Source organism: Leucopleurus acutus (assembly GCF_964270905.1).
Source record: "Leucopleurus acutus genome assembly, chromosome: 15".
Classification (NCBI taxonomy): domain Eukaryota; kingdom Metazoa; phylum Chordata; class Mammalia; order Artiodactyla; family Delphinidae; genus Leucopleurus; species Leucopleurus acutus.
The window spans coordinates 1,635,764-1,660,190 of NC_139157.1; the positions used below are offsets into that span (position 1 = coordinate 1,635,764).

General features: G+C 50.3%; 1 protein-coding gene across 2 annotated transcripts in view; it reads right to left on the reverse strand.

Annotated features, from left to right (window-relative positions):
• SMOC2 (SPARC related modular calcium binding 2) overlaps nucleotides 1–24,427 on the reverse strand; it is a gene marked incomplete at both ends in the record, with an annotated part of 153,489 nt that overhangs the window by 81,817 nt on the left and 47,245 nt on the right. For both annotated transcript variants that reach the window (XM_082855438.1, XM_082855437.1), the window contains 3 exons: nucleotides 211–258; nucleotides 15,044–15,143; nucleotides 16,117–16,223. In XM_082855438.1, the coding sequence (XP_082711564.1) occupies nucleotides 211–258; nucleotides 15,044–15,143; nucleotides 16,117–16,223 (255 nt within the window). The remainder of the gene's footprint in view (nucleotides 1–210; nucleotides 259–15,043; nucleotides 15,144–16,116; nucleotides 16,224–24,427) is intronic.

Genomic DNA, 24,427 nt, shown 5'->3' on the forward strand with positions numbered 1-24,427 from the left:
CCAGCAGGTCACGTGCCCGGCACCTGCCTGGTCCCAACAACCCTAAGGGTCGAATAAACGTTTGCTGAATGAATAAATAATTAACAAAGAGCTTCCGCTCTCATTCCCATCACTGATATACTTTGACATTTTAACTTGAGCAGTTATTTTAAGGCATAGATTGGATTCGCTGTAGTAATATATCAAGGAAGTTCATTTTAAGATAGTTACCTGTTTTTCCTGTGCCTTCCCGTTGGGGTAACTTTTCATTTACGGAACCTAAAAGAGGAAAATAAGGGATAAAATTATTCTTGGCTCTCAAATGGTCATCACTAATTGTTACACAAACATTTTATTCCATTTTGATTAATTCACAGGGCTTTGTCACTTTCTAGTTAAATTACACAAGCTACCTAGTGCCCTGGGGTGACTGTGTCATCTGAAATCACAAGCCCAAAACTAGCAAATGTAAGATTAGCTCCCATTTCTCTGGCCTCCTGGCCTGTGACGTACATGAGAGCCTCTAGGGTACAAAACAGAGCAGTTTCTTCGCATGAAAAATATGACACTAACCTTTTAAACGTACATCACTATGTGGGGATACTTGAGTGAATTAGATTTTTTTTAAACTTTTAAAATGTTTTAAACTTTTTAAAAAGGAATAAAAAGTTATTCAACTAAAGATAAATAAAAATCCTGGTTTCAGCTGAATTCTGACTTATGGAAAACTGAGGAACCATCTTTTTGTAAGGGGAGTACAGCAAATACGCTAAGGTTAACTCATCTATAATAAAATTTTAACAATTATATTACACTGAAAGGTTTATATTACAAATAGTAGGCACTGCTCTGCCTTCCCCATAGACTGAAACCGTCATGGCAGCAACATTTTCCTCACCGTTATCACACCTGCTCAAAGGAATCAGCAAATTCTGTTCAGCATTAATTTGGAGTTTATCTGCCCGTCCAGTTCAGAATATTCCATCCAGGATTCATTTAGAATTCCCCTAGTCATATGCTAGCAAGACTCCGCAGCTAAAACATCTCATGAAATAAAACTTGAAATTCATTGCTTGTTTTTTCAATTTCGAATATCACATTGAAATACAGACTTGTATTTATACTAAAGATATAAGCTTTAGGACAGTTTGAGAATGTTTATCTTGTCTTGGAAATATCACGGTTCTAGAGCAGATCGTTGTAGACTCAATCCTGAAGGACGGGGCAGACAGTGTAAGTCAGGGATGCTGTGCATACTCTCCAAGTGTTGACAGTAATGATGCTGAGGGCGTGGGTTCCCCTACACTCAGCCCAGGGGTTACAGGAAGGAGCAAGATACAACAGTAAACACTAGGTGGCCCGAGCGCGGCTCTGCAGAAGACACGGCCTGTCCTCCCCGCCAGCTGTTGTCTGAAATACCTGAATCATAGGCATCTGGAAATGCAGTTCGGTCAATAGATAAAAAGGACCAGATTTTCCTGGTGCATCTATTTGCACAATATTTGAGGTGCTCCCCAAAGCAGCTATTGGTTATTTCCCAGCTGTGGCCGGTACCATGCAGGGAAATGTTACATGCTTTCCAGCGTCAAAACACAGGGTTTTACTTCTGGTGAGAATTCCCAGGGATGTAAAGTGAGCTCGTTGTGTGGCCTCTGACAAAGCTTTCAGGACCCTACTTTGCTCATTTCTCCCTCTGTAGCATCTCTCTACAAATCCAGATTTCTTAAAGGGCTTAAGTTTCTTAGTCATCGGTTTATTTTTATCATGTGTTTCTGCAGTGAGTCAAAAAATGTTTTCTGTTTTGACTGGGAAATGACAATATTTCAGTAACATTTCTGAATACGACTATGTAGGTTTCAGTCTTCTGAGCTAAATGCAAACATCCCAAATAATAATTAGAAGCCCCCACCCCAGGAGAGCTTCTCAATTGAATCAAGATAATATTTTGTAACCTAGGGCCTGAAGTCTCCAAGCTGCTGGTTCACGCTTTGATTAGCGGCTGAGGTCTGAAGACAACATTTAGAAAGTGTCTACCTACTCCCTTGGCTCCCTTTCTGCCTCTGAACCAACCAATGTCATGGCTTGCTCATCAACCACACCCCATCCAATCAGTGTTCACTTAAATAAATCTGCACAAAATTAATTCCATCTTGTTCCTAAGATGTAGAAATAATTTTAACATAGAACCAAGCGTCCCTGGATAACCTGCTCCAAATATTTTGCTGCACAGAACTGGCGGGGTGGGGTGGGGGGCAATCCCAACAGCGTGTGTACTTCCTCATCCAACTGCCTCTGGACCAGAAGCCCCTCCATGCCTTCCTGCCCCAGCTTCCCCCAGCACCCTGTCCTCAAGGGCTCGGGAGACAGGTAAGCATCACTTTCCACACAGCAGTGCCACTGGGCAAAGTAGAATCCAGGAACCCAGAACCACGACGCCACTCTTGTTCTTTCATTACGTCCTTCTGGAGCTAAGAATTCGCTGAAGAACTCCCAAGAGTTGGAGCAGGTGAGATTCCAGGATGTAAGTGCAGAAAGGGAGCCTAGAAATAGGAGTGTGGATGGCAGTAAACAGCTCTGCAGACCATGGGCTGGTTGGCCGAACCTTCAGACAGGCACACTCTGCCCCTCAGATTCCTATTTCAAAGGACACATTTGAATTCCTTCCATTTGTGAGATCTCATCCCATTTAAACGCTACTTTAAAAGGGTGGCTTTTTTAGCAATTAAGGTATGCATTTCTGGTGGAGAAAACCACAGAAAGACAATGTGAGGAGACTGTCTACAGTCAAGGGGAAGAATAATGAGCCCTGTAGTCCTGAGTCCTTGGTTCAAATCCAGCTACACTCACAACGCCAGCTTGCTGCCAGAACAGCGCCAAGCAGGGTGCAGCGTTTGCTGAAAGGGTAGGTGGTCTAAGAGGGGCCCTTTTCACAAGCACTCGATGTACTTTAGAGATGACTGAGGGGCAGATGGGCTGCAACGTGTGCAGCCAGAGGAGGTCAGCTCACTGCAGCAGGCACCTGCCTAGCAAGTACACTGATGGTCCTTCAGAGCACAGCTAAACAAGCTGCAGTGATCCATTCCTTTCTGGAATCTCATGTCCAGGAGCAGATTCGCAATGTCACGTGGCTTTGCTTCAGCCAGAGGGGGAGAGAGAAGGGAGGGAGGAAGGAAGGAAGGAAGGGAGAAAGAAAGAGAGGGAAAGAACGAAAGAAAGAAAGAAAGAAAGAGAGAAAGAAAAAGAAAGGAAGGAAAGAAAGAAAGGAGAGAGGGAGGGAGGGAGGGAGGAAGAAAGAGAGAAAGAGAAAGAAAGAGAGGGAAAGAAAGGAAGGAAGGAAGGAAACAAAGAAGGAGGGAAAGAAAGAAAGAGAGAGAAAGAAAGAGAGAGGGAAAGAAATAACAAAAGAGAGAAAGAAAAGAAGAAAGAAAGGAGGGAGGGAGGGAGGGAGGAAGAAAGAGAGAAAGAGAAAGAAAGAGAGGGAAAGAAAGGAAGGAAGGAAGGAAACAAAGAGGGAAAGAAAGAAAGAGAGAGGGAAAGAAATAACAAAAGAGAGAAAGAAAGGAAGAAAGAAAGAAAGAGAAAAAGAAAGAAAGAAGGAAGGAAAGGAAGAAAGAAAGAGAAAGAAAGAGGGAAAGAAAGGAAGAAAGGAGGAAAGAAGGAAAGAAGGAATGTAAGAAAGAAAGGAAGGAAGGAGGAAGGAGGAAGGAAGGGAGTAGAAGCAGAGAGGCTACAGTCCACCATATCTTCTGGACGAGCATTTCTCTCCCTGCTCCTTTGAGCTAGGTCACTAGACTGTTGACCCTGGGCTCTGAAAGCAGAGGTCCCACAAAGCTCCGCACCTAAACCAGGTCTCACCATCCTTCTAGGCTCTTCCTCCAGGGTAAGGACTAACCAGGTCTCACCATCCTTCTAGGCTCTTCCTCCAGGGTGAGGACTAACCAGGTCTCACCATCCTTCTAGGCTCTTCCTCCAGGGTGAGGACTAACCAGGTCTCACCATCCTTCTAGGCTCTTCCTCCAGGGTGAGGACTAACCAGGTCTCACCATCCTTCTAGGCTCTTCCTCCAGGGTGAGGACTAACCAGGACTCACCATCCTTCTAGGCTCTTCCTCCAGGGTAAGGACTAACCAGGTCTCACCATCCTTCTAGGCTCTTCCTCCAGGGTGATGACTAACCAGGTCTCACCATCCTTCTAGGCTCTTCCTCCAGGGTGAGGACTAACCAGGTCTCACCATCCTTCTAGGCTCTTCCTCCAGGGTGAGGACTAACCAGGACTCACCATCCTTCTAGGCTCTTCCTCCAGGGTGAGGACTAACCAGGACTCACCATCCTTCTAGGCTCTTCCTCCAGGGTAAGGACTTCTGGCTTTTCTCAGGAGCTGTCTGGCTGCTCTGCCTCGTACTTTCTGGTCAGGACCATGTGTGGATGACGTGGATAAGCATGGTGACTGTGTGTTGTGCGAAGAGGGCAGAACGTGGGTGACAGAACGAACATCACTACCTACCAGCTCTGTGCCCTGGGCAGGTGCCCTCACCTGCCCAAAGCTCAGTTCCCTCATCCGGAAAATGGCAGTGTGGGGACCTCCCTCACAGGCTGGAAGAAGCCAGAGGAGAGAGCAACACATGAGAGGCCACAATGGATTTTCACTTAAAATATTTCAGGACACTCAGGTATTTGCGTGTTGTTTATTCCTCCTGTAGCCTGTCTCTTCACGTATGTATATTTTATAGGTCAAGAGGGTAACAGCCGCTTGCAACAAAGAGCAATGCTGTCTCCACTCAAGAGCAAATGGTTAAAATGTGCAGCCACTGGCAGGATACCTGTGTGACATCAGCCCCTCTGTGGCCACTTGCTCTCATTCATTCATTCATTCAACATGTTCACGGGATACAGCAAGAAAAAGTTCCATCTACTTTGGAGTGATAGGCATTAAACAGAAATTATTCAAATAATTCATATTACAACTGTGTACAGAGTCTATACAGTTCCTTCTGTGTGCTGGTCATCATTCTACGCACAGCACATACATTAAGTCATCTAATGATGGCAGCAACCCTGAAGTAGGTGCCACTATTATACCCATTAGACAGATAAGGAGACTGAGACCCAGAGAGAGGTGTAACAGCCCAAGGTCACTTGGCCAGTAAGTGGCAGACCCAGGGTCCATGCCTGTGCTTTTAGCCCGCAGGGGAACTAACTTGGTCTGAGCAGTCAAGGTGGCCTCCCCAAGGAGGCTGGCAGGAGGACACCCATGAGGCGGAAAGGACAGCAGAGGGGAGCCAAGAGCACAGGCCGGCAGTGAGAGGAGCATAGCAGGTCTTAGAGCACAGCCAGCGTGTGGGCTCCAGGTGTCTCTCTGTAAACACCATGTCTGTGTCCTTCTACACACATCCTCTGTCTGCAAGGACACAGGCAGGCTTTCCTCTCACCTCGGCCTCTGCAGAGACCAGTGCGTGGGGCCCGCGTGTGGAAGGCCTGGGCGTAACCTGAAGGTTAAGGCGACCCTGGCCATTCCTGACGGCATTGCTTGACTTCAGACGTGCTCACGCACTCCTGGCCGTGGACAGGCCCAGGGACTACAGAGCAGAGGCAGAAACGGGCCCTGCCTGGAACACGTGCTGGGGATGCGAGGGCCAGGCGCCGAGTCCACGTTGGAGCCAGAGTTCCTGAAAACAGCCCAGGCCCAGGGCCCTTCTGTCGGTGCCGGGGGCGGCCCTACAGTTGAACCAGCGTGTACAGTGGGAGCCGTTGGGGTGACTTTTAATCAATCAGTATGGCGTTACGTCCCACAGTTTACTTCCCAAAGTTGATGCGGATGCAACTCAGTTAACGTTTGGGTCAAAGCAGTTGAAAACCTGGGAAGTCCAGGCACCACGTGGGCCATTCCATTGGCCTTCAGAACGGCACCAGGGCAGCCCCGGCCCCTCCCCAGCTGGACCCCGCTGGCCGAGTAAAGTGAGGCACCACCCGTGACCTTGGGCACCTCAGCCCACTTCTCAGCCACCTTCATCGTTCACTCCCGTCCTCGCCAGCCTCCCCCTCGGCAGAAACCTCCCACAAAGCCAGAGCTTTTTACCCAGGGCTTCTGACACAAGAGAGGGCCTTCCCTCTGCAGTCAAAACCCTTGAAGACACACTCCAGTGACCAGGCCGTGACCAGGGCCCTCCCTTGGCCGCCCTGCGAGGCCAGAGGCCGGGGGACGGGCTCCAGGAAGGTGGGCCCAGCCGGGCAGGGGGTGAGGCAGCCTGACCTACAGGGCAGCAAAGACAGGATCATCTGCATTGGGCGCCGGGGCCCCTGGTCCCTCTGCCTCCAGTGGAGCGAACGGCCCAGGGGGCGGGCAGTGGTCCCCCTGAGCTGCACGGGCATCCTCTGGGGCACAGCCGGCCGGCCCAGGAGCAAAGGCGCGTGCCTCTCCGGAGCCGACGCTGGGGCTCTCAGGCCAGGTCCCCTCCAGACTGCCCACCCAGCCCTGTGCCGGGGAGGCCTCGGGCATCCTTCCGAGACCTGGGTGCCCCGGGGGAAGCTCTGCCCGCGGCCCCTGGAGGACCCCTGCGGCCACACCCACCTTCTCAGCATCCAGGCACACCTGCCGAAGCGCATCTTCCTCCACCAGATGCCCAAGGGGCTCGGACCAGACGCTCCTACTCAGCTCAGGTGACGTCCGGGTGGTGTGACCGAGCTAGGACCCCAGCCGGCTGGTCAGGCCACTTGGAGGAGAGACGGAGCCAGGCCCTGTGTCCCTCGCCCAGGGGTGGCCAGGCGCTGACACTGGAGACGGGCCACTGCAGGCAGGGGCCCTCGGCCGCCCCTCTGCCCAGGAGCAGCAGCGTCCTCACTGGGAAACTTGTCAGAAAAGGAGACCTCAGGCCTCCCCCCAGACCCATGGAATCAGAAATTCCGGGGTGGGAAGTAGGAATCTGTGTTGTCAAGCCCTTTGTGGACCAAAGTTTGGGCACCAGAGCTCTAAGGAAAAGGGCTTGGCCTGTGCTCTCTGCCGTGAGTATTATTGTATTCTTTTCGTTATTATGAACTTGTCTATGTCTTGTCTGTCAAGCCCCGGCAGCTCCCTCAGACCCACCACGATGTCTCCTGTTTTCCTACTTTTATATTTCTGTGGGCCCAGAAACCAAACAAAACCGGCTCGTCTGCCCGCACTGAGCCTCTGCACAATTGATGGGCTGGAAGAAGGCCCGCCCCGTCCGAAGGACAGGGGGTGTCACCTTGGGTTTCCTCTCCCTGCGTCTTTTTTCTTACCCAGTGATTCTGCCTTTGAACAGCTGGGATTCCTGGCTAGACGGGCATCAGACACAAGGGATGTTCAGACTTCATTCACTCTGAGCTGAGCACCCTGACTGTCCCACATCTGAGAAACGCCTCCTCAAGATGGTAAGAGAAGAAATAAGTAAATCACCAATTTTGCTTTAAAAAATCGAGAGATTATTTCTGGATCTACTTTCCATCAGTGTCCACTTTAATGTCTTTGTTTTATATTTTTTACTTTAATGTCTGCATGTTCACGTATTTCAATGGCCAGAGAAAACAAACATCACTATCATTCTTGCAACAGGGTCGTCCACAGTCAATAGTTTCATGAATCTTCCCAACGTTTGACCATGGCAGTTGTACATTTAAAAAGGTGCCCTAGGGCTTCCCTGGTGGCGCAGTGGTTGAGAGTCCGCCTGCCGATGCAGGGGACGCGGGTTCGTGCCCCGGTCCGGGAGGATCCCACGTGCCGCGGAGCGGCTGGGCCCGTGAGCCATGGCCGCTGAGCCTGCGCGTCCGGAGCCTGTGCTCTGCAACGGGAGAGGCCACAGCAGCGAGAGGCCCCCGTACCGCAAAAAAAAAAAAAAAAAAAAAAATAGGTGCCGTAAAAAATTGTTCTGTTTGTTTAAAAAAATAAGGAAAATACATAGACTTGTTTTTTAATGCGGAGATTTGGGATACCTCTGGAAGAGATTAGCCATTGTTATTTATATAGAGTTACATGTTCTGGGACCATTTACTTCTAAAAGACCTTTTAATTTATTCTATGAAGTTTTGTTAAATATTAGAAAATATGAGAAAAAAGCTATTTATGGCTTAAGTGTGGAAGAGGACAGTGTATAGAGCACCCTTTTAAAGTAATGAAAGATGCGGCTATAAAGCAGCCACCAAATTAAATGTATCATGGAGTACAATAACAGAGCAGATGATAATGTAAATCAACTATCATACACCAGAAAGTACTTCTTTCCAGAAAGGAAAACGAACAACACCAAAATGTTGCCCATCAGGTAAATAAATAATTCAAAAGAAGTCCAAACTGAAAAGGAAAATACAGACAGACAGACAGCTGTGGCTCCGGGCGCAGACACGCCCCCGCCCCACAGCCAGGCAAGGGCCCGAGGGAGAACCTGGCTCCTGGCTGGTGCTGGTCAGACGGGGTCATCAGGGGTCCTTAACGCCGATTCTCAAACAGGCTTCTAAGTCTTGTTTAGCACAGTAACCGCACCTCGTGGTCTTTTCCTTGAATATTTAATTTTTAAAAATCTTTCAGTGTCAATTAAACACCTTCTGAAATTTCCACAGTGTGGAACTTTTATCAGAAATTTTGCATATCCCGTGTTGGCTGTATCAAATGACTTTTTTCTCATCATGGATGTAAAATGAATTTCCTTCAATACTTCAAAAATCGTCATAACAGTAGGTGTTAGACAGTAATATAATGTATATTTTTCTCTAAAACATCACTTCGTTAGAGAAGTTTGCACTGAAGGCTGGCAGCAAAGCTGACCCCTCCCCCGGGGCTCACCTCCATCTGAAACGCGGGCTCCGTTCAGTGCGTTTTCTACGTCTTGTTACGGTTGTTTGTTTTCACATTTCCTCGCCAATAGGTACTCAAATGTTTCATTTTAACAAATATCGTTTTCAGGAAGAGAACTGTTAAGCCTGAAGAAAAAACCATTTTGACGGGAAAAAAACGTTCCCTCTGACCTGTAACCTTTCCCATCAAGCAAAAGACTCTGAACGTGCATTTGAATAATTCTCATAAAGAGGTACTTCAGAGGCACAGCTGTGTTGTTGATTTCAATATTTGGGAATTCAGTCGTTCTGGATGTTTCTTTCAAGTTCCTCAGCTCTGGAGGACCCTTAACTTATTACCAGGGAAATTCACTGGTGAAAAAAACAGCTTCTCTTTATAAAGTGAAAATTTTCAGAAATCATAAGGATATTCATACAAACACGGAGTTCCACCATTTCAGGTAGAGGCCAAAACTTTAGGCATGGTAGGAAAATGCAAAGATCATCGTTCAATTAATGCAAATAACATATAGAAAAGTGATTCAGTCTAATCCAAGCTTCTCTGTCATTTATAACCAGGTCTTCCAAAACCCCAATTTAGAAGTTGGTCCAAGAAGCTGTCATCAGAATGCATGAGCTGAGTAAACTCCCAGAAACGACCATCGATTTGCTCATTCCTGCAAAGCTTTCCATCATTAAAGTCAAAGAGTAGATCGTATTCTACGCTTTGAGAAGGAACTCCTCAAACACTTGATGTGGCCACGGCCGGTTGAACAAGATTTCCACTCCTTCCCCGGAAATGTTGTCCTTACAACTGGCCTTGGTTTAAAGAGGGGTGCGTGGAGGTGCGGGCAGAATCTCAAGCCGCAGTTGTGGGTGTCGCTCGTCTCTTCTATAACCCGAGGTCTGCAGCTTACTTCAAACGCATACCTCAAGCTGAGTTACATATGAAGATCCTTTGGATATCGTAACATTAAGGGTTCCTGCATGGAGGCTCGGCTTACAATGTCTTCGACTGCTTTGTACTCACGCCAGGAATGAACTCTTGGCTAGGGTACACGGTAACAGAGGGAGATGAGATGAAAACCCCGAAGCTCTTTCCAATTCATCGAGAATGGGCCAGCGACAGAAATCCTCCCTCGGAAAAAAGTCCTTTGTTTTTAAGCTCTCCTCCCGCCCCCAGCAATGTCAGTCTTCAAATCTTTAGAAAGAAGAACAAGAGAAAATCCCTGCAGAATAAGTATAAATCAGCTGTGCCCGGATGGAGACCTGCGGATCCGGCCCCTCAGCAGCAAGAAAGACGGAGGGAAGACCCTCCTGGGCATCCCTGGTGCAAGTGAAGAGCCCCCTCCCCGCAGCAGACCCGGGGTCTAGACCAGCAGGGCTGGGGGTATAATCTCCAGGAACGCCTGCTGTCAGGCAGGGCAGGGCTGGGAGTGGATTTAGCTCAAAGAGCAGCTGTTTGGTCCTGAATAATGTCTCAGGGCAACACGCTGCTGCTTCCCCAGAAGAGGGAAAGGCCTTCCAGCCCCGGCTCACCGCCCCCACCGGACTTGGTAAGGGGAAGAGCAGACCCAGGGCCCCTTGAGACTAAGCAGTGGAAGGAGACAGTTCTGCCCCTCTTCTTCGTCTCCTCCAGACGCCTCCCTGCGTTCTCCGGATGGTGAGTCGCCCCTCTCTGGGGACCCGCGGCTTCCACAGGGAACTCCCAGGTCCTCGACGGGTGTGTCCGGCTGTGGGCGCCTGGCCTAGCAAAGGTTCGGTAAGCGCTGCTGGTGGAGATGCTCGTTAACGAGAAATGACGGGTGGGTTTCTAGGGAGGGAAGGTGAAGCAGCCACGAGGATGAGCGTCATGGGGCCTGGCCGCTGCCGCTCACTAAAGGGACGGCTTTGATCCCATTCTCAGGGTCCTCGCCGTGTGGGAATGATCCCGTCACCAGGAAGCAGGGGCCAACAGGGGCCAAAGGGGCTGATTTCTGACCGAAGCTCCCTGCCCCCTAAGGCTTGAGCTCCACTGAGAGTCACGAGTCCGAGTCCGTGGCCGGAAGGACAGACAAGGCAGATCCTCCCCTCGTTGTGAAAATCTGTGCGATTACCTGTCAGCCCCCGAGCAAGTGGTCCAGGAAGTGCGCTGACTTGGTGGAAGCTGAGTAAAGCAGGTGGTGGGCTCCAGGGTCACCGAGGAGTCACTGCAGAGGGTGGGGAGTGGCGCTCCTTGTCCTTCAGGCACCTCGCTGGGGCCTGGACAACACGGCCCCGTGGTCATGGAGCTCAGAGCTGGGAGCTACACATATTCCAACTCTTATTTCTTATAAATAAGGAATTCAAGGCCCATGAAGTCACATTATGGCATCTGGCAGAAAATGTGGGCAATGGAGACAAAAGGATAGATATAAATCCCAGCCCCGTCACTTAATGCACAGGGGCCTCGGGTCAAGCTCTCACCTGTAAATGGAAGGTAAGACCACGCCTACCTCGGGGGCGTGACGCTGACACACGACAGCCCCGTGAGTGTGAGCCCGGCCACCGTCGGCCCTGACATGGGCTCCCAGCCTGCTCTCCCCGCTCGTCCCACACATCCCCTGGCAGATGCTGACCCTGACACCGGTCTTCCCCAAACCCTCCTACAGTCTCTTTCCTGCCATCCCTCCCCTGCAGGGAAGCGGCCGTCCTGACCCCACCTCCCCTTCTGCTGCTTCCTAGACATCAGCACCTTCCCTCTGTCAAAATCCTCGGGAAAGGATGTCAGATAACTTATAACCTCGGGGAGAATTTAAATCAGTGTGTTACCCCTTCCACGGGCTTTGCAACTTTAACGTTCTGAATCTGCGAAACACCACACTCACACACGACGTGCACCAACACAAACGCACAGCCCAGTGACTTATCACCCTAGGTCCAGGGAAACAGTGCCCCGGCAGGGGGAGGAGCCCCCAGGCCCCGCCCTCTCTCCCGTCACAAAGTTCTCCCCCTTCCACACCTCACCGCCGCCCTGAGAGTCTGAAGCTGAAGCTGAGTTTTGTCTGGTTTTTGAATTTTAAATGGACTGCGGTGTTCCGGGCTCCGCCCCCTCACGCAGACACACACGCTGGAGCCGCGTTTCGCTGCAGCAGCTCCTCTGTGTTCTCGCCGTTCCTGTCCTGCCCGTGGGCCAGGCGAGCACGTGATCTCTCCCTCAGACACCAGTGGACGCTCGTTGACTTCCAGGATCTGGTCATCACCACCAGCATGCCATGCACACTCTCTCACACGCCTCCCGCTCCAAAGCGGGCCCGTCTGCAGGGGCAAGCGGATGGCACGTCGGGGGCCCCCCGGGGCTCACCGCTGCTGCCCCTACCCTGGGTGTCAGGGAGTCTCCCTGGGAGGCTGGTTTGCATGTCCCTGCTACCGATGAGCACAAGCGCCTCTTCCTATGTGCCCTGGTCCCTAGGATTCCCTCACTTATAAAATGCTGCCTGTTCAAGACTTTTGTCTTTTTCTGCTAGATGGCCTCGTTATCCCATTCTTCTTACCGATTCACAGGAATGTGGTGCTTTGCGTTAATGGCTTAAAAACACGTGACTGTGAAATAAAAGAATCCTTCCCTTTGAAGGTCTTTCTGGGAGGAGTGGGCGGGGGGGGGGACGTGGATGCTGGGGGCCCCTCTGTTCCACTGAAATCACCTGTGAGCGGACGTCCCCCACGCTCCCCAGGGGCTATTGCAATGTGTGTCTGCACTAGTTCATAATAAACATACACATGCATTCTAAGTGACCGGTACTGTTTATTGCTAAGTTTTAATGTGTGTCTGCACCAGTTCATAATAAACACACACATGCATTCTAAGTGACTATTCTTGTTTATTGCTAAGTTTTAATATCTTTTTCTGATTTTCAAATTTCTATAGAATGTGCTTGTATGGTCAGCTCCGTGCGACCCAGGAGCCAAAGACCACTGCTGACTGCTGATGTTAATCATTTGTAATAAACTAGATGGAAATCACTCCCGCTCTACAGAGAGTAGACAAAGCTATCAGCACCAGCAGGTGTCAGCCAGGGTCCCAGGGAAGGGAGGAGGATGCCCCTGGGGGTTTGCAGATGGAAACTGACCAGCTGACATGCACGTTATCAACCACAATCTCTCCAAGGTGATGCTCATTGCCACACTCTTGCACGAGATTGGGGAGGATGTGTCAATATCTGGGAAGAAGTTATGTTACACTGTGTTACAAAAGTCTATCATAAACACTGTGTGTGCCGTGCACTCAGTTCTCCCAACACTCTCCCTTTAAATACCAAGATCCTCTCAACAACCCCCTGCAAGCCACAGTTTCCACACGTGTTCCGAGCACAGGCACCTGCTCTCCCCCACCCATATCTCTGCAGAATAAAAGCATGAATACAGCTGGGGATTCACAGAATTTTCCCATAACTCTGGCCAAGCTGCAAAAGCAAGCCACAAGGGTGAAAAGGGAGGCACTCCTACAGGGAGCCCGGTCTCGGTCTGGGAGGGAGCCTGCCCTGCCCACACCACAAGTGTCCTCAGAGACACGCCCTCCCCGCCCCCGCTGGCATTTTCCATGCAATAAACACCAGATTCTAAGCAAAGGGGAAGAATACTCTTCCTTCCATAACCCATCACTTGAAACAAAAAAATCCACATGGGCAGTGAAAAAAATGGAGCATTTCTATACAGCAAAATATTGCTGCTACCTGGTTGGAAAAAATAATGTGGGTGAACAATACAGTGGTTTGATTCTAGAAACGAAGTGTTACAGGGAAGTTATAAGAAATCCAGCCAACTTTGCTCATGGTTTTCTAAGAAAGTTCTTTCAGACACTACTTAATTTCTCAAAAGGTGTCACTAAAATCACGGAAATAGGTATCTCCTCCGCTGTCTCCTTCGTAAAATAAGGCTCAGATTGACTCAAAATGCTGTTACTTGGTTGAAATAAGCATTTGCAAGTAACTTTCAGAGTGAGGGACACACACAGAGGCCAAGTCATTATGCTAATTTTTTTCTCTTTCATTTACTCCATGAGTTTGTAAAAGAATTATTAGGTGCAAATGTAAGCTCACTAAAAATATATTTACAGCAATTTTTAGATCTTGGATGACAAAACAGTTTTAAAAATAAGTATATTTTAATTCCACGTTATGCACACCCCCTGGCTTTTAAGTGATGACCAGTCACTTAAAATTAGGTTTTGCGTTACTGCTAATTACGTACGTACATCATCATTCTGAGGCAGCTATGAGTTCTGACCTGTGCCTTGGCTCCTGGTATAAATGTCTGAATCATGAACAGAATTTCTAATTATAAGATGCCTGTTCTTGAAACAGAAAAGGGGTCTAAAAGTAAACTGTCAATACACGTTTCAATATTTTGCATGAAAATTCAGGAAGATGTTTTGTATTGTTACATAACAGTATGTTTTTCCCTAGTAAGCTTAATCTAGTGATTGTGACACAAAGATCATGAAATTTCTTCATAAACGGTCTGATAGGTCTCCCTCCCCAATTAATCAAAACTCAAGCTGCAGACCATTTTCAAATAAAAATGATCTGAATCTTTTATAACATTTTTGGTAAAATATTAATGGAAAACAGACCATTTTATAGATTCTTCTCCTGCCAATATTATTACCTTCAGTACATGAGGCCCTCTTATGAGTAATAAAATAACACAAATAAACCATCTGGAAAGGGATCTGTGACGAATGAGCCACTTTTTCTTTGCAAATATATACATACAAACGCAGAAATGTTTGCTTTTCTCGGCCAATGAAAGCATTTGGTCATTTCCACTGATGACCACGGTCCCTGTGGTTATTTCTAAACATTAAGAGTCCCGAATTGCCATAACTACTGTGGTTCAGACCCAGATCTTCCATTCCTAAGCTCTCTTAGAAACAAAGTTTTCGGGCTTCCCTGGTGGCTCAGTGGCTGGGAGTCCGCCTGCCGATGCAGGGGATGCGGGTTCGTGCCCCCGTCCGGGAAGATCCCACATGCCGCGGAGCGGCTGGGCCAGTGAGCCGTGGCCGCTGAGCCTGCACGTCCGGAGCCTGTGCCCCGCAACGGGAGAGGCCACAGCAGTGAGAGGCCCGCGTACCGCAAAAAAAAAAAAAAAAGTTTTCATAATACTTTGGGCTTTGTCCAGTGACTCAAATCCATTCCCAACATTCCTCATAATCCCACCTAAACTGAATTTCTTTTCAGTTATGAGCAAACATTTGTAAGATGATCAGAAAGCAGCCAATAATGTCAGTAGCAGTTTCACCTCGTAAATTCAGTTGGACCTACCGGGACACCTGGGCATCTTGTGGGCCACGGCGGTGCCACTGATGGGTCTCCCGTTGGGTGTGACGCACCAGCAGTACCCCGTGTAGCTGTGGCACTGGACCTGCAGGAGGGACGGCATGGGACGGGGCAGTCAGTGCGAGTGGCGCCCGCCCTCCGTGAGGCCCCCTCCACCGCCTGCAGCCCAGCCTCAATTCCAACGCAGGTCCAGGAGGCCTGGTGCTTCCTGAGTCCTTGCGTTTGAACACCCGGCAAACAACCTGGAATGCTCTGGAACCTGGGATCTTAGGGACAAAAGGGACCAGAGGTGTTATACAGTGAACGCCGGTGGGCGCCAGCCCGTAACTGTTCAGTATCTACTCCTTCATCTTTGCGATGGGGCCCGAGCCCACATCTTAACAAGAGGGAAACCCAGGCACCCAGGAGTCAGGACAGACAGGAGACTGCGATCCGGCTGCCGGCGGGATGTCCCTTCACTGCCCCAGCTCCCCCCACCGCCAGCCAGCCAGCGTGGACACCACCCACGGCTCCAGCTTCTCTCCGTCTCTCTCTCTCCTTCCTGAGTCTTTCAAAGGTCAAATGATTGTTGTAAAAATACACAGAGCTCACATCAGTATTGGATGGCTCACAGCAGATCCTGTCTTGTGTGTGGTTTTTTTTTTTCCTACCAAAAGCTATGTCAGTTAGCGTAGTATTTCAGGAATTTGTTTCCCTTAATAAGAAATCATAGTATTGGCAATAACAATATTGACACACTCCAGATAGAGCACTGGGTGATCAGACGCCACCACTGACTAACGAGGTGACCCCAGAAACCAGATGTGACCTTGGCGTGTTCTCCTCCGCAACTAACAGCGAATCGGAGTTGGAGGCTCAGCCGTGAGCCGGCCGAGAGGAAGCCGTGCGGTCCGTCTCCCAGCAGTGAGGGGGGACGGCATGGCCGTGACAGGAGCACGTGCGCCGGGGAAGGACTCGCCCTGTTTGTGACAGCGACCCCCTCGGGAGGAACCACTGTGAGATAGGAAGGAAGACCCCTGCCCCGTGAGAGGCCCGCCGCCCCGCCCCGGGTTGCACACCTGGCTGTAGGTGCCGTCGTCGCTGCACTCGGGGACGAACACCTGCTGCAGCTCCTTCCGGGCTTGTTCCTGGGTGTACTTCCTCTCGGCCACGCACCTGGACACGTCTGCGGGGAGGCACAGGGCGAGGGCGGCAGTCAGGCCGCGGGATGCACTGCAGAGGCACCGCGCACCCGAGGGGCTGGGGCCAGAGGGGCCCGGCGCGGAGGCTGGCTGCCCGGCGGGCGCCCGGCCAGCAAGCAGGATCCCCGTGGGGAGGCCGGGCCTTGGCGGGAAGGGACGCCCTTCTCCCAGAAGCCGCGGCTCTGAAAGGCCACTCCGCTTGCCTGTGGCGAAATGTGGACTCTGCTTCCCAGACAATGCAAGACGGGCAGTAGCCCCGCCAGTCACAGACAGACTCTCAGATCCTAGGAGGTCCTTCGGAGCACAGGGGCCAGGCCATGCGCCAAGTGGGTACCGGGTCCAGGAGCCACGGTGAAACTCAGCACAAAGGCACTGCCCTGGAGGAAGGGGGGCAGGCGGGCACCCTGGGGGCACCCAGGGACCCGTCCCATCTGTGGTCCACCCTTGTCCACCCGGCAGCCTCTTTCCTCTGCATCTGAGTTTCTTAGGATGTCAGAGTGATACCAGGCTCCTGTGCTTCTCACCTCAAGTGGAAAGTCCAACAGTAAATCAGATTAAAGGTCAAATACCTTTATCAGTCCTCGCGCTGAGCACAAATTTCCACACATTCACATGAAAATACTACAACGTGATGATCTGATACAAAGCACGATGTTCCTACTGTTCCTTAGGAAGAGATCCCCTGGGACACCGTAAACTAGTAGAAAAGGGAAAGACTGAACCAGTCAAGCCCATCTAACCCAGCTCTGGATGGCAGGAATGAGGAAACAGACACCAAGACCCACCGTGGAGACCTGCGATGGTGGGAAGGCAGGGCCTGGGAGCCGCCAGCCTGCTCCATCTGAAGCGGGACCAGAGCCTGTTCACTCCTGCTGCTTGTGTCAGGACCCGGGAGGAGTTACACAGGGGGGCCAAGCCCCGATAGGGGCCCCTCTTCTCACGACCACAGGCCAATAAAATATGTTGTGCAGAATCTGCGTCCACCGTGGGGAAGCGCGTCCCCAGGGCTGCCACCACTAGCCTCACGCCCTCAGGCGGCACCCCAGGCACACGTCTTAGTTCTTTGGACCCGTCATCTGATGCACCTCCTTGGAATTTTAGAAGTTGCAAAGAATGGCTTGCCCCATTTTTCTTAAGTGTTTCCAGATCTAAATTACAAGTTGTCTGGATTTGGAAGGCCCTCTGGACACTGAGATTCTGCTTCAAACGTGTCCACTGCCCAGCATTTTTAGATGGTGCCTTTCTGATTGCTTGGTAGTAAAAGCTCTTGGCTACAATGAAATGCCATCTGGGCGCGAGCTCCAGGGCTCGGGGCTGCCTGTCCTGCAGTGTCCACGTCTAAATACTGACTCTGCTGCCGGAAACCCTTATCTTGGACCCTGTGGAAGCCCCGTGGCCGCCGCCTCCCGCAAGATGGGCCTGCGCGTCAGGCGGAACACGTCCAGGCAGGCTCAGGCCTCACGTCTTGATCTGCATTTTTGCCAGCACTCGGCAACATGTGGTTTTAATGTAGCCTGTGTTTTAGCTGAGGAGAAATCACTGCTCTGCTGGACTTCTGTCCTCATTTTTTTTAGCATAACCTGTGGTTTGACTGTGTCTAAAAGGAAAAGTGACATGAGTTCTCAGCTTGCGAGGTCTCCACGAGGGTACAGACGGGGTTACAAATTACTTCTAACATTTGAACTATTGTGGAACACGCCAAAAACGCAGACATTTCCCAAACCACCTACGGGCCCTGTTCCGGGCTCCAGTCTTCTGGAAAAGACTCCGCATTTGCCACTGGCGGGAGAGCTCTCAAACCTCTCACACGGACGGCACGTTCAGTTCCGGGTTTACGTCTGGCACGTGGCTGAGGACTCAGCCACAGGAAACCAGGAAGACTTTGCAGCAGGAACTGCAGGGCCCGTGTCAAGCATCCCTGAGAGCAAGTCTGTAGCCGCCGACTAGGCAGGAGCTCTCTGTGCCTCACACCAACTGCCTGTTACTCCCCGATCCCGGAAAGCGTGAGTCAGGGGCAGGGCCTTCGCTCCTGAGAAGAGGCCCAAGAGCGTCCTCCACATCCATCCTACGGAAATACAGAAACACGCTAGGGAGCTCGCCCCCAATTAGTAACATCTCCCGAGTGTTCTTTCTACTCTGTTTTTTATTTTGTTCTGGTTAGGGCACTTAACGTGAGGCTGACCCTTTCAGAAAGTTTCTGCATGTACAGCGCACTGTCGTTAACACGCCCTTGTGCTGTGTCCCCCGGCCGAGGTCCGGGACGGCTCATCCTGAGCGGCTGGAACGCTCCCCTGTGCCCTTAACATCGCTGTAAACCGTATGTGGTTAACAGATACACTCTGGAGGCTAAACTAAATGCCCTTCTTTATAGAAATCAAAATATTAAGCAGAGCCTCCGAATTATATTATTCTCAGTTTTTCCAATTTGTCCATCACTTTTAAGTGGAACAGAAAGGTTCAACAGTCTTGGAGCTGAATTTACAGGTGATACATTTCTTCCCCAATTATATTTTCTCTCTTTACGCTTCCTGTGGTGAGATTAAAAATTAAGCAGGTGCTTAACTGTTCAGGGGCCTTGTTGAGATTTTACTCTGGACACTTTATTTTTAACTGTTTGAGAATTAAATCCTCAAAACGTGGGCACGATAATTTGCCCTTACTGTGGGGCCACTACACAAAACATAAAAGTGTACAGTTCAGTGGTGTTTAGTGCATCCGAAATGTTGTGTAACCACCGCTTCTACCTGGCTCCAGGACATTCTCATCTCCACAGGGAAGCCGATCGCCCTCCCTCCCCCGGCGACAGCACTCTGCGCTCCGTCCCTGTGCATTTGCCTGTTTTGGACATTTCATAGAAATGGAATCAAAGTGTGTGACAGTGTGTTTTCAATGTCCATCCACGGCGTTACCTGTGCCAGCATTTCTTTCCTCCTTAGGGCTGAAGAATGTCCATCGTACGGACACACCGCAGCGTGTGTATCTGCTCTAGTACTGATGGACGTTTGGGCTCTTTCCACCTTTTGGTGATTATGAGTAACGCTGTTCCGGGCACTCACGTACAAACTTCTGTTTGAACCTCTGTTTTCAAGTCTTATGGATATATATACCTGGAGGGGAATTTCTCGGTCCTATGATAATTCTGTGTCCAATTTATAGAGAAAACACCAAACTGTTTTTCACAGTGTATGAACCATTTTACATTCCTGCCCCAAAATGGACAAGCGTTCCAATGTATCCACATTCCCACCAATAATGATTTTCTGTGTTTTTCATTTTTAATTGTGATAGCCATCCTAGTGGGTATGAAGTGGTATCACGTAACTTTTTGGTTCATAGTAATTTTTAAAGTATGATCAATTTTTACCTCATAGGAAAATCCAGCTTAACTGAAAATTATAATATTTTAATTAAATCAAAGCATTAAGCTCCTTCTAATCAAGGATTTCAATCATTTTACTAGACCAAAGAAAAACTTTTGCTTTGATGCAAATTTGATCGTATTTTTTAGAAAGTTGTTGTTATCTGAAAGAGCAGAGACTTTACAAATAATTTCTTCCCTGTGTTTAGCAAGGCATTGCTAACAACAGGTTTTTAATAAAAATTTTGGAATGAGTTTTTTGTTAGTAATAATGAGTTTTGTAAGCAATTTATTTACCTAGTTGTTAATTGTTTTCTCTCAACTGCAAAGTGAAAGAGATTCCTTTTCCAAGGGGATCACAAAACGTGTCTATGCGTCAAGATACGTCAGTCACGGAAACTATCGAGATGCACTGCTTGCTCTAAACTAGAAATAAACGGCCATGTTTTATAGTGGTTGTTTCTAATGATGGTTTTCATTTAAACAGGAAGCAAATCATTTCCTACTTTGCTAATATCACTCACAACAGGTTTAAGCAATTATTGGAAGAGACAGATTTGCTGCACATTTTATGCAGAAGAATTTTGGAGAAGAAGAGTTAAAAGGCCCCGAGGAGGCCCAGCCAGAACAAGGTCATGGAGCACTGATGTTTACAGGCGGTCCCGACCCTGACCGCCCCTGAGCCCGGGAGCTCTTCTTGTGGGGTCCTCTGTCCATCACACACAGGATGACATGGAAACATTACCCAGAAGAAAGTGGATCGCGTGTCCTTTAACTCTTCCTGTGTGAGTCCTCACCCCAGAGACAGAGCCACTCAGCAAGCTTCTTACTGAGGCAGAAACCCTTGCGGATATGGAATTATTTCAGAGTCCCATTATGAAACGTACAATAAAGGGCCACACTGGGTATTTTTCAGGTCAACAGACCTACTGACCCTGGACCTAGCAGGGCGACTACATGGTGATGGTTTTGAGCACGGTGGTGTCAACTCTCTGGGGACACAGTTCTCATTGCTGGGTCCCCGTGGCCAGCACGGGGGCTGCTCAGACAAGGCTGGGGTCAGAACAAACGAAGCTGACGAGGAAGCCAGCTCTCCCTTAGTAGTGGCTGCAGAAACGATAGCCCGAGGGCGACAGGCCTTTAGTTTTATTGGCATCGAATGAAGGCAGCCCCTGTGTTTCAAAAGTTGGAATACTGTACCCACCCGTAATTTTGAAGGGCAGCCTCCGAGGAAAATGAGGAATTCTGTGCTGCAATGTTCTTTGGCATAAATGATACAGAAGGCTGTGCTCTGATAAAGGACCAGTGGGACTCCAAGGAAGGCTCCCCGTCCACCCACCTGCAGCGGCCCAGCTCAGGCAGAGCCACGGCAAGGGTCCAAACCGTCCCTTGACCAGAGGGAGCATCTTAGAGCCGAGGAGAAAGAAACTGAGTTTTCCTCGTAAGTATTATCATTGTAAACGCATCAAGACAGAAACAAATTAGAACAGGAAAAGCCAGGGTACATAATCGGGGTGGCCAAGTCCTAAAGGAGAAAGAGTAAGATAAAGTACAACTGACTGCAAGAATATATAAAGGTGTTCCAACGTTTCTTACAACATTTGTCCGGGGAACAACTGATCAGAAGCGGCTCTATGACGACTGATCGCCACAGCGTCATCAACGCATCCCCCCAGGTCCCCGTGCAAGCGATCCCAGGGTCCTTTTGTGTGAAGTCTCGCTACAGACCTTCACAGGGCAGACTGACTGAGGCCGCGCTGTGCCTGCCCCAGCGCCTCCGATGAACTCACCTCGGAGGATGCAGGGCTGCTAAAGCGAACAGAGAAAAGACTTTTTTCACGAACATTTCAAAAAGTTCTGTTGTGTTCCTGACCCTGGCTTGAACGTGAGAGCACTGGCGCTGCCTCTCACTGTGTCTGCTTCCGTCTATAACGAGGGCGCTTCTAACATCAGACCTGTTAGAACAGCATGAAGGAGTTCAGGTCAACAAGACTGGGGTAGGGTTTCCGCAAGGGACAAGCGCCGGCAAGGTTAAAACGTCCTGGAACCACACATGCAAAGGGCACTTCCGAGCCGGCCTGTGGGCGAAAGGAGGCTGATGAGACACGGCAGGAAGCAGGGACACAGACCCCCGAGAGGACCGGGCAGAAGACACGGGCGCGCGCGCACGTGTACATAGGTACACGCACGAGACACACATACACACCCATACACGCAGGTGCGTGCCCACACACACACATGCATGTGTACCTATGCACACGTGCCACACACCCTGCATAGACTCCTCTCATGGAAACACCTGTTTCATTGAAGAAAATGATGGCAGGTTAACTGATTTCCAGCAACCAAGCCGAACCCTGGCCCTCGGCGCGCTGTGGGTTAACAAAGCCTCCAGATGGCGCTACGTGGGAGCGTCCAGGTGCTCTGCCTCCTTCAAAGGCAGTGTCGTCCGAAGCCTGAGGAAAACGGCCAGTGACGAAGCTTCCAGCCCACCTCCTGGCTCTCCAAGCATGAGTAAAGGCTTTGCGGGGAGCACACGTTTACGATCAGAAGACTCTTCGGAGGGAAGGAACTCCTCGTGTTCATCTGACCCGACCGCCCTGTTTCAGAGGCAGGTGGAGCCCTCCTGGCCTGGCCCCTTACCGCTGGTTCCATGGTCCCCCGACCCCTGGGAGCTTGCGAGGTGCAGAGGCCAAGACCTCGCCCTCCCGACCCCATCTCTGACCCTCGTGGAGATCCACGGCCAGCTGCCTGCCTGGCCACACCAGTAGCATCAGAGGTACTGCGGCTGGGCTGCGGGCCCCACCGCCGTCAGGTTTTACATCATGTGTTTTAATAAAATTAAAGTACACAGAGCACTTCAGAGAGGGCGGTACTGCACCGACGGGAGGTGACAAGCACCCTCCGGCCTCGCAGAAATTCTGCTTGAAAACCTCGGTACTTTCAGGGGCGACAGCCCTGCTGACCACATGTGTGGTTTACGCCTTCCTCGGAACTTCCAGAAATGCAGTGCTGGGAGCCTGAGCTCTCTCCATGCAGGGCTCAGCGGAGTGCACACCGAGCCCAGGGCAGCAGGATGCCCCCTGCAAGTGGCCTGGGTCACACACAGGGAAGAGGACGGTCACGCGGTCCTGAGGGCCAGGCCTGCCCAGAGAGCGCTAAGGTAACGCCTGGTCACAGCAGCCCAGCAGGGAGAGAGGGCCCGTAAGGCACGCCGAGGCTTCTAGGCCAGTGGTCGCTATGTGTCCAGAGTGAAAGCCCAGGGTATTCGCAGGGAGAGAACAAGGGCTCTGGAAACTCGCCATAACCGCGATATTAATAATAACCCCCGTCGAGGGGCAGGGGTCTGTCTCCTCGACATTGTGGACCCCTGTGCACTCGTATGCCGGCCACGCTGTGACCCACAGAGACCCCAACGCTGCCAGGGGGTCGCTCTGCAATGACGAGCAGGACGGTGGCCATAAGACTCGGGCTGCGAATGAGAAAGGGGACGACGGGTATCAGGAAGCACTTTGTAACCACGTTTCTTTTCTTATTCACTGGTCACTAAAAAGCCAGGTCTCAGAAATCTCCAGGAAGTTGTTTCTGTCAGATATCCTTTATAATTCTGTTTCCAGAAATCTCAAAATAGTTCCAAGAACCACCGGCATCTAGACTTTCCTTCTTCTTCTTCTTCTTTTCCGTCTTCTCCTTTTTTTTTTTTTTTGGCTTTTTTATTCAATGTCAGAGATTTTTCTTGAAAAGAAAGGCCCAATGGTCTCAGATCAAAAGAAAAATATTAATGTGTTTGCTGAGTTCTAAAAACACAAATCCACAAATTTCTAAGAAAATATGAGAAAAATCCATCAGTGTAAACCAGCGGTACTTCCGTTCAAGGTCAATAGTTAAGAGCAGGGTTTCCCTGGTGGCACAGTGGTTGAGAGTCCGCCTGCCAATGCAGGGGACACGGGTTCGTGCCCCGGTCCGGGAAGATCCCACATGCCGCAGAGCGGCTGGGCCCGTGAGCCATGGCCGCCGAGCCTGCACATCCAGAGCCCGCAATGGGTGAGGCCCGCGTACCGCAAAAAATATATATATATATATATGCAGCTTCACACTTGCCAAGTTGATACTACGATACACCAGCCAATTTCAAAACCGGGAATAATTTAGAGCAAATGCGGATGAATATTCGTATTCCGTGCAGTGGGAGTGCCATTTCAATCTCCTTCCCCCGCTCTCACCTTCACAGCAGAAAGCTCTCGACCTGGGTGTGGTGCGGAATTAGCAGTGGTTGTGCCCTTGGGGACAGAGGGATGTAACAGCAGCACCTGCCCGGGGAGCCAGGACACCTGTCTCTGGTCCATCAGCACCAGGGTCCCCTCCCATTCACCGTGAACCCTTCCTGCCACGTGGTCCCGGGGCAGGCTGGGGGTGTTAAATGCTGGACACAGGGGGACAGGGTGGGGAAACGAGGCAAAGTAAATCAGCTGGAATGAAGGAGCCGCTCCTGTCTGAGGAGGGTCCGCTCCCGTTCAGAGCTCGGCTCCAGGGAAAGGCTGCGTCTGTGGGAAAAGACGGTCTGCAGACCGGGAAGCCCTCCTCCGGGCAGCCCCAGCGTGGACCAGACTCAGATCACCCACAGGAGAGGACTGAAAGCAGACGCATCAGAGCTCCAACTCCCCCAAACCTACAGTGTCAGAGGTACCTGATGCCCAGTTATCTCAAACTATGTTGTACAACTAACAATGTCTCTTTAAAGTAACTTTAATATTTGCTACCCTTGGCAACCGAAGCACCAGATAACCTTGACCTCGAAGTTTACAGGTACCTTCGCATTCTTTTTATTTT